The sequence below is a fragment of the Haematobia irritans genome, chromosome 2 (genome assembly GCF_050003625.1).
Source record: "Haematobia irritans isolate KBUSLIRL chromosome 2, ASM5000362v1, whole genome shotgun sequence".
Lineage (NCBI taxonomy): Eukaryota > Metazoa > Arthropoda > Insecta > Diptera > Muscidae > Haematobia > Haematobia irritans.
This window is the reverse complement of record NC_134398.1, coordinates 94,435,031-94,448,818: the sequence shown is the minus strand read 5'-3', so window position 1 is coordinate 94,448,818 and position 13,788 is coordinate 94,435,031. Positions and strand designations below refer to the sequence as shown.

General features: G+C 37.0%; 1 protein-coding gene across 1 annotated transcript; it reads left to right on the top strand.

Annotated features, from left to right (window-relative positions):
* The first annotated feature begins 3,702 nt into the window (after nt 1-3,702).
* LOC142224798 (uncharacterized) lies at nt 3,703-7,063 on the top strand. The gene is made up of 2 exons (XM_075294584.1): nt 3,703-3,851; nt 6,691-7,063. Exons 1-2 carry the CDS (start codon nt 3,763-3,765, stop codon nt 7,061-7,063), a joined length of 462 nt encoding a protein of 153 aa, XP_075150699.1. The 5' UTR covers nt 3,703-3,762.
* Nucleotides 7,064-13,788: the final 6,725 nt, after the last annotated feature.

Below are 13,788 nucleotides of genomic sequence, written 5' to 3'. Positions count from 1 at the left end.
AAGGCGTCGGCAACAACGTTGTGCTTTCCCTTGCGATACACCACGGTGAACTGATATTGTTGCAGTTCGAGCGCCCAAGGTGCTAATCTACCGGACGGACTCTGTATCGCATTCAACCACTTCAATGACAGATGGTCCGTTATTACCTCGAACTCGTACCCCTCAATGTAGGGTCTCATTTGCCTTACTCCCCAAACAATAGCCAAACACTCTTTTTCAGTTGCCGAATAATTCCTCTTGGCTCTACTCAGGTGCCGACTCGCATACGCTATGACCCGTTCCGTTCCCTCCAATGTTTGTGTCAAGACGGCTCCCAACCCATAATCACTTGCATCCGTCTGCAGGGTAAACTTTTCCCCGAAGTCAGGGCAGGCCAGTACCGGGGCTTGGGTCAATCGGGACTTCAATGTTTCAAATGCCTTCTGTTGTTCGTCTCCACACTTCCAATGCTTACCCTTTTTCAGTAGCTTGGTCAAAGGCTGTGACATGGTTGCAAAATCCGCAACAAATCGACGGTACCAAGATGCGACCCCTAGGAAACGTCGCACCTCCTTAAGTGATAGGGGGGGCTTCATCTGGATAATGGCCGCCACTTTGTCGGGATCCGTCTTTATCCCATCACCGCTGACGACGTGACCTAAATATTTCGTCTCCTTCTTAAAGAATTCGCACTTCTCTGGATTAATTTTCAGGTTGGCCTTACGGAGACGTCGGAAAACCTCTCTCAGATTCTCCAAGTGTTCTTCAACCGTCCTTCCGATCACAATAATATCGTCTAAATACGCGAATGCGTGTGGTTCCAAATCGGGTCCGATGACACTATCGAGGGCTCTTTGGAAGGTTGCGGGAGCGGAGTGGAGCCCAAACGGCATAACCCGCCATTGATAAAGACCTCTTCCCGCTACAGCGAACGCTGTGTATTTTTTGCTATCTTCAGCTAAAGGAATCTGCCAGTATCCATCCTTTAAATCCAAGCTGCTGATAAATCGAGCATTTCTCAGTCTATTCAAGATGGTATCAATCCGCGGGAGGGGGTAGGCGTCCAGTGATGACCGGCGATTGAGTTGTCGGAAATCCATACACGTGCGCCAAGTTCCATTTTTCTTTTTTACGAGGGTAATTGGAAAACTGAAAGGACTGTTTGACGGTTCGATGCACTCGCGTTCAATTAATTTATTCACCTCCTCATCTATGATGGCCTGCATGGCTGGGTTGCGGGGAGCATACCGCAATTTAACTGGTGTATCGTCCAACATTACAATCTTATGTTCGGCTATATTTGAGAGACCGGTGATCCTATCAAACTTTCCTGTTTCTTCCGCCAAGAAATTCTCAATGATGTCCGGTGTAGTCGCCGCCGCACTTTCCCCTCTTACTCTAGTTTCCGGACTGGACTCACCTGTTTCCAAGGGCTGTTCCGTCATTTCCTCCGGAGTTGGCACGAGTAGTCCGCAGCGAGCTGTGGTCATCCCTTGATTACCCCGAGCTGCCAGTCCAGCACAGGAGATGACACTGTTGAACTTCCGAAGAAAATCCAAACCTAGTAACATATTTTCGCTGAATTCGTCCATCACTAACAACTCACAGCGGGCGTTCATGTTGCCCAACTTCATGGTTAGCGAGGTGGCCTGCGTCGTCGTTATCGTGGAACCATCGGCCAGGACTACTTCCACTCGGGTGTGATGATATACCGCGTTCGGGATAAGACTTTCCAGATAGCACTTCTTGATAAAACTCCTGGAGGCGCCAGTGCCTATCGTAGCCTTGGTGGGCATATCTTCCAGCAGTACTGTTGCCGTGATTCTGGTCTCCTCCCATTGGAGTGATGTCCGCTCGTCATGGTCGATTTGTGACGAAGGATTTTCCCCTGCGAAAGATCTTGTGGTTCCACAGACGTTACAGTGCTCTCGTCGTCCTCCCATGTTTCTGGACTCCACGGTTCCTCGAGGTTGATGTCCTGCACCTGGTATGCTCTCTAGATCCTCGGCTAGGCTGATCAAGTCATCCAAAGACGTGAAATCCTTCCGTCTGATGTCTGATGCATTTCGAAAGATTCTTTCCAGCTTCTGTTGCTCAGTGAGATCCGTGTCAAAACGTAATCCTTGAATGACTCTCTGGGCTTTTGTTGTCTCTTTCTTATCTCATCATCCAGCTTCTCGAAATACCTTGGTGGCAGGAAAAATTTTGCGAAGTCTCGTTTGAATGCGTTCCACGTTCCCCAGTGTTTGTTGTTGTTCCGGTACCAGATAAGAGGCTTTCCTCTAAAGAATTCAGGCATCACATGCGGAACCCGGTTCACCTCCACGCCATACATATCTGCCAATTCCTCCACCCGTTCTATAAATTCTAACGGGTCTCCCGTTCCTTCATATTTCACCCCCCATTTTCGGACTATATCGATAATGTCTGCTACCACTAGTTGCGGTACGTCCGATCGACTGTTGGCACCGCTCCCTAACGTTGCCGTCGAGCCTTCCGCTTTTACCGGTGATGTTGTCACAACTTGAGTGCTGCCAATGACTGGAGTGGGTGTCGCAGTACGGCCTGGAATGGTTAAACTCGTAGTACTATCATGTTTCGATTGAAGGTCCAGCAGTCGTTGCAAGGTGTCGGAATCATGTTCCGCCCTCAAAAATTCCGCGAACCGCTTTCGAAGGTCTTCCACTTTCCCATTTCCATCTAGCTCGAATTCCAAGAGGTAGGACGCTAGCTCCTCCTGCTTCAGGGTATATATCCAAGAAAGCCTCAAAGTGGTGCTCATTTCAAAAAAATATGGTGTTTCACAACTTCCCTTGCTTGAAAAAAAATAAAGTAAAACGCTCTTTTAGTTGTCATTTATTCTCTCTCTTTAGTGTCCCTGCTCGGGCGCCATTGTAACGACGTGTTTCCACCTAAGCTGGAGTAGTCAGTCGGGGGTCCAGGGTCGATACAAACATTTGTTAATTTATGGGCCTTCCGTGAGAGAATGAAATGAAACACAAGCGGTTTTAAGGTACAATCAAGTAAGGTCGATTTATTAAATAAAAATTATATAAATGTTGTACAATGTAAGATTACGCCACAACTTCGCTGCCAGACTCGCCCGTAGTGCCGGTCGGTTCGTCCTTTGGAGATCGTGATGGGATACTGGAAAGGGAAAAGTTCTCCTCCTGTACTACGACTGCTCACTCACTGAGAGGTTAACTCCTCTTTTACCCCACTGGGAGCTTAACTCCACCTTAGTGTGTAAATATAACCATAGCGATTTCTTATGGGAAGCCCAAAATCCGCGACGGAATACCGTGACGGCTAGCGGCGTGTCGCCAAATTAAAATCTATTCTAATTTCATGGCGACAAGTAAGATTATGTTGCCACATGATCAAAAAAAAAAGTAAGTGCTACCAACATTTATATGTCATAATATCGACGTTTATAACGTCAATATTGTTTGAAAAATAACAGCGTCAACATAGTTAGACTCAAAAACAAAACATTTAAACGTGTAAATATAGTTTATTGAAACATGGACGAAGAAAAATTAATTGAAGCGGTGAAAAAATATCCGATTTTGTTTGACTTACAATGCAGGGAGTATAAAAATACTCAGAAGAAAGAAGATGTATGGAAGGGGATTTCGAATGAAATTGGCTGGAGTCGTAAGTTTTTTAACGAAATTTGTTTCATATTTTTATCAAATTTTCTTATTTTTAACAGCGGAGTTGTGCAAGAAAAAATGGAAAAACCTTCGTGATACCTACAAAAAAACGAAGCAACGTCTAAACATGCCATCCGGCAGCGGAGCTGAAGTTAAACGTACATGGAAATATTTCGAAAATATGAGTTTCCTGGATAACGTAAAAAGCAACCGCAGGTAATAATAAATCACATTTTAGTGACGTGAATCAATGTCAGTGGTAAGAACTAGGAAGAGATTGTATTGATTCTAAAAACTGAACATAGTGCTTACGTTTAGAGTTAAGGGAATCTAACTCTTGAACTGAAGTCAACTCGTCCTAAAACAAGTGAGTAAAGTAGATAGTCGCACGGGCCGACTATATTATACCCTAAACCACTGCTTCTGAACTAAAAATCCAAACATTTGAAAGGTATTATTAAATTAAGTTTTAGACGATGTAGCTGATGCTTCATACTTGCATATTTTATGTCCATTTTTAAGAACATTTTGGCGGTACATATTTATGGAAACTTTATCTAAATCAAAACCGACATATGTCTGATATTTTCCAATAAGATCAATAATAGTGTTTCACAGAGGTTGGTGATGGCAACAATCTATGTTTTTTGTTTCGCTTTGTATTGTATAAATATCCAACAGAAAAATGACTTCATTAGAAGCAGCAATTTTGGCAATGGCTCGAATATACAGGCAACAGGCATTAGATTCATGAAGGGCTACAATTTCAGATGCCACATATAAAGAATTATTTTAATGCTGCACAGCATTAGGAACACACTTAATATCCACCAACATAAAGTTTTATTTGAAACATTTCGAAACAGGGTTTTTTATTTAATTATTTTTATACCCTGCGCCACACTGTGCAACAGGTATTATAAGTTAGTGCATATGTTTGTAACACCCAGAAGGAGACGAGATAGACACATGGTGTCTTTGGCAATAATGCTCAGGGTGGGTCCTTGAGTCGATATAACCATGTCCGTCTGTCTGTGGACACATTTTTGTGATCAAAGTCTAGGTCGCAATTTAAGTCCAATCGCCTTCAAATTTGGCACATGTTTCTTATTTGGGTCAGAATAGAACCCTATTGATTTTGGAAGAAATCTGTTCAGATTTAGATATAGCTCCCATATATATCTTTCGCCCGATATGCACTAATATGGACCCAGCAGCCAGAGTTTTATACCGATTTGCTTGAAATTTTGTACAAACATAACACTTAGTCGTATAGTCAAGTGTGCAAAATTTGATTGAAATCGGTTCAGATTTAGATATAGCTCCCATATATATCTTTCGCCCTATATGGACTAATATGGTTCTAAAAGCCAGAGTTTTGGCCCAATTTGTTTGAATTTTTGCACTAGGAGTGCAATTAGTAGTGCAGTTAAGTGTGCAAATTTTGATTGAAATCGGTTCAGATTTAGATATAACTCCCATATATATCTTTCGCCCGATATGGACTAATATGGTTCTAATAGCCAGAGTTTTGGCCCAATTTGGTTGAAATTTTGCACAGGAAGTAGATTTAACACTGTAGCTATGCGTGCCAAATTTGATTTAAATCGGTTCAGATTTATATATAGCTCCCATATATAGCTTTCGCCCGATTTACACTCATATGACCACAGAGGCCAATTTTTTACTCCGATTTAGTTGAAATTTTGCAGAGGGTGTAGAATTATCATTGTAGCTATGCGTGCCCAATTTGGTTGAAATCGGTTCAGATTTAGATATAGCTCCCATACATATGTTTTTCTGATTTCGACAAAAATGGTAAAAATACCAACATTTTCCTTGTAAAATCGCCACTGCTTAGTCGAAAAGTTGTAAAAATGACTCTAATTTTCCTAAACTTCTAATACATATATATCGAGCGATAAATCATAAATAAACTTTTGCGAAGTTTCCTTAAAATTGCTTCAGATTTAAATGTTTCCCATATTTTTTTACTAAATGCTCCACCCTAGTGCATTAGCCAACTTAAATTTTGAGTCTATAGATTTTGTAAAAGTCTATCAAATTCTGTCCAAATCGAGTGATATTTAAATGTATGTATTTGGGACAAACCTTTATATATAGCACCCAACACATTTGACGGATGTGATATGGTATCAAAAATTTAGATCTACAAAGTGGTGCAGGGTATAATATAGTCGGCCCCGCCCGACTTTAGCCTTTCCTTACTTGTTTTTTTTTTCAATTTTATTTTAAGAAGATATAGCTATATACGTATGTCGGTAGACTTCACCCTCGAAGAAGAGAAGTCACACCAGACAATTTTGTGACATAGCACTCAACTTTACTTAAACAGATTCTTGAGAGGTTTGTGTTGGGCCCATAAAATCAAATTAGTGTTATTTTGTTGGTATCGTCTTATCATACCCACAACCATAAGATGGGGGGTATATTAACTTTGTCATTCCGTTTGTAACACATCAAAATATTGGTCTCAGATTAACAGAATGGTGCAGTGTATAATATTTTCGGCCCCTACCTACTTTAAACTTACTGTTTTTTTTATAAATTGTGGGATCACACTCGAGTTCCATTTCATAAAAATTTTTCAGCAATAAGGTGGGTACTAAGTTCGAGTTTAGCCGCTAAAATCGCTAAAGTGAAATCTAAATCAGTAAGAAAAAGGCATAAAATTATACATATTTGTTGCAATTTTTTTGTAACTTGATGGGGAAAAGCCGAAAGCAAATTTTCACAAAGTTTGTATTCCATAAAATGGATTATTAAAGAAAAGTAATCATGAAAAAATGACGATTTTAGCGGCTAAATTCGAACTTAATACCCACCTATAAGAACAAATATTTTGTCGAATACCAAGTTAATAATACCGCTGGGAGCAGAGTCAAGCTTATTTGGCTTGATTTAAAAGCTTTTCATGAGACTTGGATTCGGTGGTCACGGACAAATTTCATACCCATTTTTAGTACCAAAAATCTATATTTCTACGATTATATAATTTTTAGAAATAACTTATATATCTTTTTTTCTTTCGCAGGACAATTGGAAATATATTTGATGAGACTTTGGAATTAAATGAAAGTTATGAGGAAATCTCACCTCTGGACGATTATGACAAATCGATGTCTAACAATGAGGATTACAAATACCCACAACAAAAACGTAAGCGGGAAGACGATTTCCCTTCCATTTTGACTACGTTACGAAAAACAGCAGATCAAATAGCTAATACGACTACCAATAAGACATCGACTGAATGCCTTTTTGAATCCCTTCATCTGTCAATAAATAATGCAAATTTGAGTTTGGAACAGACGAGTGAATTGGAAGATAAAATATTTGTTTTTGTAAAAAATGAGTTGGCAGATATACGACAACAACGTCTGATATTCAATAATACATATAATTAAATACAATAATTTGAATATTGTAAAGTAGATACTTTTACTTTTTATTAAAACAATAAATATTATAATTTTTGTTAAATTGAATTGTTTTATTAGCGGGATAGGAAAGCTTTTAAAGTATCTCTCAGAGAGAATGTATCTGAAGATGATCTGTTCGCGTAAGTTGGAGTATATGATCTTAGAGTATTCTCAGTGTTCTCATAGCCGACTTCAGGATTGTAGCTTCCATCTTTTCTTGCAATAAGAAAATTATGCAGTGCTACTGTTGCCAGAACGATTTTATCGGCACTTTTGGGAGCGCTATTGATTGTAGTATGCAGAACACGCCATTTATTAGATAATATTCCAAATGCAATTTCTATTCTTACTCGAGCTCTGGACTAAGCAGAATTGAATATTCTTCTATCTTCAGATAAATTATGGCCTGGATAGGGCGCATAAGATTAGTTTTGAGGGGAAACGCATTATCTCCAACGAAGTAGTAGGCAAACTCAATTATTGAATCTGGTAAATGTTGTGCCGGTGGAATGTTCAACACGTTATTTAATATTTTTTCCCAAATGCACTTCTGGCAAATACACCTCCATCACTTTGACTACCTAAGGCGCCCACATCAACAAAAGTAAATGAAAAATTTGCGTCACAGCACGCCATAAGTACAATGCTAAAGTGATTTTTGTAATTGAAATACAAGGATCCACTACAGTTTGGACCTATAATCTTTACATGTTTTCCGTCTATGGCTCCCAAGCAGTGTGGCATTCCCGTTTGTTGATTGAATTCCTCTGCAATCTTGTACCAGGTATTTAAATTTGGCGGGGAAACATAAATCCGGTTTAGTTCGTCCCATAAAACATCACAACTTTCATAAACAATTTTTCTTACAGTGCACAATCTCATTTTGTGTGACCAAGCCAAGAAATTGAATGAACACCCATGTGCCAGATACCTAAATGGTAAGAAAAATAAGGTCGGATAAAACTATTTATATCTTTGCACCTAATGATGCCAAAACAAAGCTTTTGTTTGGCTGAAACAAATAAAGAATATTGGGTTGTTATTGTAAAACAAAACACATCTCTAATATATATTAGGGATACGTTTCAAAATCTGAAGTTTTCTCAAATCTCAATAGATTCTACGAACATTTGATGATTGGAGTACATAAAAACATTTGTAGTTACAAAACCGATGGTTAACTTTTTCGAACATAACAATTTCACAAATTATAGCAGAAAACACCAAATATCATTACTTGAGAACTCCTTTTTAAGGATACATTATGGTGTAATAACTAAATTCATAATTAGGAATTACTTACAGAATGGTTAATGATAAACGTGTTTCTGGGTCGATAGGTTTTCTATGTGAGTGTTTCTGTAGGCGCGTATGAATAATGTTCAATAGAGCATCAAAAGACGAGACACTCATTCTTGCTGCTTTGAAAAAATGTTCCATGTCACGGTCTTTTAATTGTTTCATGCAAGTTATAAAAAAACCAAATTCATCACGTTGCAAATTAACTGGTCGAACCCACCACCTTCTTTTGTTTGCCTGGAATATTCATTCAGAAATGTTCAATTAGTTATAATTATTACAGCGGTATCTTTCATAAGTCAACTTTCAATTTAGTCTAGTTTCCGGATTCTTCCGCGCCTTGTTCACAACCAGTCATTGTATTGCTTTATGTAGCAACCAGTATAAAGGGCGAAAGTTACTGGAATAATTGTTTAAAAAAGCAAATCAATATGTAATGTTGGCTCCGTTGGCTCTTCTTTAAATCATCTAAATAATCCCCGTATGTTGTCATCTGTACGTATATAAAAACTTACCGTTTTAATTGATTTGTATACATGTTCAGCAATCAATGCTATACATGTTATGTTCCACAATTTTAATAAAATTTTCTCGAACATTCCGATGTGTATATTATAAAAAACGTAAACAAATGAATGTAAACAAAAATAAAAAATCGCCGCCAAGCTTATTGTATTTGGCTGTCGCGGAAAAATCCTTCGCCTATCGCCTATCGCTATGGTTGTATTTACACACTAAGGTTGAATTACACACCATGCGTCAATCCGTGCGTTGATGGAAGAGTTGATTTTTTTCTGTTTGCGGCAGACTATTCGAGTTTTTCAAAGAGAAATTTCAACTCTTCAATCATCGGACGCATTGTACACCCTCAAAAAAAATCACTTCTCTAACATATGTTCCAAACCTATTTTGCAGGAAGCACATATATTATTGGATACTGCCGAAACATTAATATGTTTGTTTTATGTATATTATTATATTATATGTTTGGAAGCATTTTGAATCCAAAAATAGTATATGCTTGGAAGAATTCCTCAAAGAAGATTGTGCTCATTTCCTCAGATAATTTTCACTTCCACGAAATTTTTGAGTTCTTCGCATCTTTTTCTGTAATAGAAATATTCTGTTTTTTTTTCAAATGTCTATTCTCTTGGTTCCGAATGTCTATTCTCTTTATTCCGAATACTCATTCTTATATTCAAATTAAATAATATTTAGACTTAAGCATATTACATTTTTGGCCTTATCATGAAACAGTTTTCCGAAACTACATACAAGCGGTTTCACAGAAATTGCTCTCATTTCATTCTCGCTGTGTTATGTTGATATCTTTTTATTCAACCCTCCTGGATTCCATCTCTATTTCTTTCTCTATACTAACTCTCTCTCTCTGTCGCTCTCTGAATAAAGTATCACAACATATATATGTTTACTCGAAATTTGTAAATTTATATATGTATACATTCACACATATTATTTTTATGAAACATTCATGCCCCAAACATAATATATTCTAACATATTAACATATGTGTCCCAAACATTTTGTGTTAGTTTAGGAACATTACATGTTTGCACTTAAATATATTGTGTTTAAAAATTGTGCCCGAAACACATTTTGTTTATATCGGAACATATGAAAAACATATTTTTCTAACAGTGTACGCATTGAACGCATGGTATGTAATTCTACCTTTAGAATTAAATTCTGAGTCGATTTAGCGATGTTCGTCTGTCTGTTGGTGTGTTTTTGTGTGCAAAGTACAGCTCGCAGTTTTAGTCCGATTGTCCTAAAATTTGGTATAGGGTCCTGTTTCGGCTCAAAGACGATCCCTATTGATTTTGGAAAAAATCGGTTCAGATTTAGATATAGCTGCCATATACACCCAGAGAAATGGTTGGTTGCAATTCGATAATTACAATGAGGAAATGATGTCAGTAACTTATTTTTTGTTACAAGAACAATGTTTTGATTATTTTCCCCATTATACATTCAACACGACCATAACAAAGTTCACAGGATCAAAACGAAATTCCCATAACCATTCTATTGGTTACAATAACCAATGCCGATAAATTTGGTTTTATGCTGCATAAAATTGTTGAGCTAACCACCAGCATAGTGAGACCTACATCATGGGAATCAACAAATGGTTGGTACAACCAAAAGTTGAGTATACTGATAGAATCTTAGTTCAATTATAGGACGGGCGTAAGGTAGTTGTTGCAACAAATAAATATTTATATCAACATCGACATGGTAAATGGTATGACGCTACAAAATTTGTAAAACGGGGAACAGCATTTACTTGATAATAGTCCGCAATACATTGAATAAAGTTTATCCCATAGAAAAGAAGTTGCCTTCTGGTAAGTATCACACCGATACTTTTTTTATTGTATTAAGAATACAGGAAGAGTCTAAGTCGATCTGTATTTATATCTAGAGGCTTAAGGAAGAAATTTCTGGCAAGTATATATTGAATTAGGTTCTGTAGTTTGACCACATAATTGCAACCTTATAGCCATCTGTCATTGGTATACAAACATTACCTATAAAAAATTGTAAATTGTAATGTAAATTGATTTCACATATATGTAGATCAAAAGCATTTGTTGTTAGCACCTTTTGTATTTATTTTCGTAGTTTATTATGATTGTAAATCTTGTAATAAATTAATAAATGTTAGAAAAAAATACATTATATATTCTACCTTACAACAAAACACTGTACTTGGACACATTTAATTTGATCTAAGTAGCATTATTTTAAAATTGTCAACTAATACATTTCTTTCTATAAATAAAATTTTATTCCTCTGTTCAAACGTTCAAAGACGGTGTGTGTTTTTATTTATTATTCGGAGATTTCTAATAGGTTATGGGCCCAGTCGTCCATGGTTAAAGAATTATAGAAGCAATAAAATCCAGACAAAATTATGGAACCGAAGTGCTTGTTTCCATTGTTTAATTCCTGTAATTATTTTACATGGAAATTTAAGATGCAAATGCAATTAATTCAAATGGACTTATGGGACATTGTGGATAAGGGAATGCCTAATCCAGTCACACCAGAATCGAGGAAGCTGGACCAAAAAGTTAGAGCAACGATTGCAATGTGTGTCGAAAATTCGCAAATTCATTTGATTAGAATGTCACCATCATCGAAATCTATGTGGAATGCTCTTCAAAAGACCTATGAAAGGAAGACAATGACATCAAAACTACATTTGCTTCGAAGATTGTATGAGAAAATAATGCTAAATGGTGAAAATATGCAAGAACACATAAATAGTTTGAACGTTTTAAGAGCTCAATTGCTGGACATGGGTGAGGAAGTAAAAGAAAACTCAATGGTCGCAATAATGTTGAACAGCCTCCCCAAATCATTTGGAGCTCTCGTAACATCAATAGAAGGGCAGCCAGAGAATTCAATAACTTTAGAATATATTCAAGAAAAACTTTTGGACGAGTCGGAGAGAAGATGTGAAAATGGTAATCCCAATAAATTTGAAGAAAATGGGGCATTGAAATCTCAACAATCAAAACATAAAAAATTCAAGAAGCGCAATCAAATAAAATGTTTTCATTGCAACAAAATGGGTCACATGAAGAAAGATTGTTTTAAGTGGAAAAAAGAAAGACAAGAAGAAGGAAATTTAGTGCTTGACCAGGTATGTTTAAATGTGTCCGATAATAAAAAAGGATGGGTGATCGATTCTGGAGCGTCCATCCATATGACAAGCAATTTTGATTTTTTCAATAAAATTGAGAAAAACGCAAGTCGTATATATAGCTGATGGTAAACCTTTGGATGCCGAAGGTATTGGAGAAGGAATCATTCATGGTAGTCACTACGAAATTGTTCTCCAAAACGTATTATATGTCCCGAACCTCAATGGAAGTCTTTTGTCCGTAAAAGCCATGTCATCTAAAGGATGTATTGTCACATTTAATGAAGGCAAATGTTTCATAAAGAAACATGGGAAGTTATTAGCTGAAGGAGTAGCATACAAAAACCTCTATATACTATCTGAGAGAAATGAAGAAAAAGAACAAGTCACCGAACATCATTCAATGGAATGCATTCATCTCTGGCATCGTCGTCTTGGTCATAGAAAATTATCTGACGACAAGAAATTAACAAATTTAGTGGAAGGTGTTTCTATCAGTGATTGTCAAGATAAGAAATTTTGCGATACGTGTGCTGAATCGAAAATGACCAAAATTCCATTTCCAAAAGAGAGTAAAAGTAAGTCTCCAGAGATTTTGGATTTAGTACACACTGATGTGTGTGGTCCCCTTCAAGTAAGTTCACGCTCAGGGAAGAGGTATTTTCTTACTTTTATCGATGATTTTTCTCGATATACTAAGGTTTACGTATTATCAAAGAAAAATGAAGCTATACAAAAATTTAAGGAATTTTTGGCTGAAGTTCAGAATTTTACTAAAAAGAAATTAAAAGTACTCCGTTGTGATAATGGAGGTGAATTTTTAAATGAAGAAATGAAATCTATTCTGAAAAATTCAGGCATAATTTTGCAAACTACAGTGCCTTATTGCCCGGAACAAAATGGTGCTGCAGAGCGCAAAAACCGTACCCTAGTGGAAATGGTACGTTCTATGTTGAATGACTCGAACCTTCCAAAGAATTTATGGGCTGAGTGTGTTATGGCTGCAAATTATATACAAAATAGATTGCCATCAAAGAGCATTGATAAAACTCCCTATGAAAAATGGTTTAAAAGAAAACCTAACATAAGTAATATCAAGGTATACGGATCGAGGGCATTTGTGCAAATACCGAAATGTAAAAGGCAGAAGTTAGATAATGTAGCTTTTGAGGGAATTTTGGTTGGTTATTGTGAAAATACCAAAGGATACAGGATCCTAAAAAAGGATACCAATGAAATAGTAATCAGCAAGGATGTACGATTCGATGAACAATTCCAAGAACAGATTAAAGGCCGTTTAAAGGAAAATGGGATTTCGTTGGAAATCGAAAATATAAATCAAACTGATAAGGTGGACGAAGAAATGGATTTTGAATCTTTTGAAGAAGATATGGAAGATCCACAAATTGAAAATGAAATTAAAACAGCAGACAAAGGTGATTTTAATGTTCGACGGTCTGAACGTCTGAAAACAAAACCTGTTTTAGATTACAAACACATAGCCACAAATGCAACAAATGAGAGTGAAATTCCACCAACGTCATGGGAAGACATGATGAAACTTCCGAGCTCAACAAGAAATTTGTGGATTGAAGCCGTAAACGAAGAACATTCCAGTTTAAAGAAAAATAAAACTTGGGTTTTGACGAAGCTTCCTGATGGAAATAAGACAATTGGATGCAAATGGGTGTTTGATATAAAAACCAATAATATGAATAAACCAAAATACAAGGCACGA